Genomic DNA, 2,153 nt, shown 5'->3' with positions numbered 1-2,153 from the left:
AACACGTTTTTCGACATGGCGTGCTTCAGGAAACATAATGGACGGGCGGGCGAATCGGACGCGGGAGCACGGAAAGGGACCGACGGGCCAGTAAGACGGATGAGGAGCACCTCGACCGTCTCCAGCCACGCGGATCATGGGATGGACCATAACGCTAATCGAGTGAGCGTCGGCGCGGACGCTAGCAGTTGTCGCTACGCACCACACGCAACCCACGACTTACACCACTGGCACTGTCTCTTTCTCTCTCTCCAGGACCACCTATGCCATCTTCCCTGGTTTAGCGTCTGCACCACTGCAGCCGACGGCTGACTGGTGGAGCGTCATTGAGCCCGAACCACACGTCTCGTTCTTTGATTGTTTAGTCTTGTCTTGTCTCTCAAGTCGATCTTCAGCCCAAGACTCTGAGAGGCTGCCAAACCCGCCGCCAAGACGAGCATTCTGCCGGCAGGCATTGGCCCTGGATTGAAGTTGATCCTGGTCATGATGCCACAGTGCCAGCCCGCCAGCCAGCCAGCTTCCTCCCTTTTTCTAGCGCTGCGCCAGAATCTGCGCCTCGGCCGCTCTCGTGAAATTGAACTTGCTCACCAGAGCGAAGAGAGCCATCCGACTCTCAGCCCTGTTCGCTGTATGGCTACAATTACGAGAGTCAAATCACCGTCTCTCTTTCGACCTCAGCACACATACCAAAGCCTAAGACCAATGCGGTCCTTTCCCAGCCCAGACACATCGGCAATCCTCGGTGCGGAACTTCATCTCTTGAGCCCTGTCGTATGCCTTATGCTGCGCTGCATTGCACTGCACTGCAATGTCTGCACCCCGATGCAAGTCGCTGCGTTGCCGGCTGCAGTCCGCGACAGGTCCGGTCCAGATCTTCGCAGCCCTCCGTACCGTCACAGTGTACCCAGGGGAATGGGATCGACCTAACGAAGACATGCCGGACGCGTCTTATTAGCCTCTCCTATCGCTGCAGGGGACGGGCAACCTTGTCTCCTCAAGCCCACCAGGACGTCGCAAGAGCTACACTACTTTGGCCGCCTCCCAAGACAGGCAGGTAAGTACTTTTGCGCCACTGGCGCTCACGCCAAACGCCCGAGTACCTCTTCTCTGACATTGCTTCGTTGTTTGTCGACATCACTGACCACTCTCGTTTACAGGAAACGACACGATTCGACGAACGATTCGGAGACGACAAGTCCCTTGTCGAAGCTCAAACTCTGGCCGCGGGGTCTCCATCTGAAAGTTCTTCGCCGGGATACTCCTACATGCAGCAGCCACACTCAGCGACAGCACTGGTACGGGCACCCATTGTATGGTGGAGAGAGTACCTCCCATGTCACTCTGAGATTGGCGTGACGGGATGTCCAGCGCGCAACCCCGCGCCGAGATCCACAACCTCTCTTGGAATGAACCAACAACCGGCGAACCGTTCTCGTTATTTCCTTTTCTCGCCCGGCACTCCGAGCCTATCTCGTTACGTCCAATTCGCCATCTGGGCTCACTCTCTGTGGATCACAGCAAGGGATTTCTGACCCTCATCATGCATCCTTCGAGCTCCAACAGCAAAAACAACGAGAAATGGCACGAAGCATACCCTCATCGCTGCCGGGACTCTCTCTCTTCCTCGTGTTCTCGATGAGCCCTGGGCTTGGCACGTGGGCTCTGGATTGTTCCCAGGCATTGAGATAGGTCAGCAACGTCCAAGTCGAAGAGCTGCAACAGCAAACGCAGCGCCAACCAGCATCATCCTTTTACCGCAAAAACCATCTCATCTCTCATCCGACCTCTTCAGCACAAAGGATCGATGCCGTCATCTCGTTCCCCTTTGCAACGTCAACACCAAATATTGGCCTTTTTCAGAACCTGGACCATGCCTCACACGTTTTCGCCTCTCGCAGCCTCCCCGTCTTATCCTTCCCGTCCCCAAGAGTTCAAGGGTGCCCCAGCTCAATGAACCCCCCCTACCAGCTCCATGCCATCCCTGACCAGCCCTCTCAGGGCGTCTACTATGTACCGGGAGCTCCTCCCTTCGCGGCTTCTCTTGTTCGCTCCCCATGCCACCCCTCTGCTGCATCTAATCCCCGTTACTCTGTTGGACCCCTGTCAGCATGCAACCAGGATTCCCTCATCGAGCATAACTAGACCCAGCTGCC

At 56.5% G+C, this 2,153-nt stretch overlaps 1 protein-coding gene across 1 annotated transcript; it reads left to right on the top strand.

Annotated features, from left to right (window-relative positions):
- Positions 1-702: 702 nt before the first annotated feature.
- Positions 703-1,532, top strand: CGCS363_v005146 (uncharacterized protein; the record flags this gene model as incomplete). Its single annotated transcript, XM_036636995.1, has 3 exons — positions 703-900; positions 956-1,054; positions 1,158-1,532. The coding sequence occupies 3 exons, from the start codon at positions 703-705 to the stop codon at positions 1,530-1,532; spliced, it is 672 nt and encodes a 223-aa protein (XP_036497049.1).
- Positions 1,533-2,153: the final 621 nt, after the last annotated feature.

This window comes from Colletotrichum siamense, assembly GCF_013390195.1.
Source record: "Colletotrichum siamense strain Cg363 chromosome Unknown KSG_Cg363_contig03, whole genome shotgun sequence".
Lineage (NCBI taxonomy): Eukaryota > Fungi > Ascomycota > Sordariomycetes > Glomerellales > Glomerellaceae > Colletotrichum > Colletotrichum siamense.
Note: the sequence above shows the minus strand (reverse complement) of the source record. Positions and strands in the feature narration are given on the sequence as shown.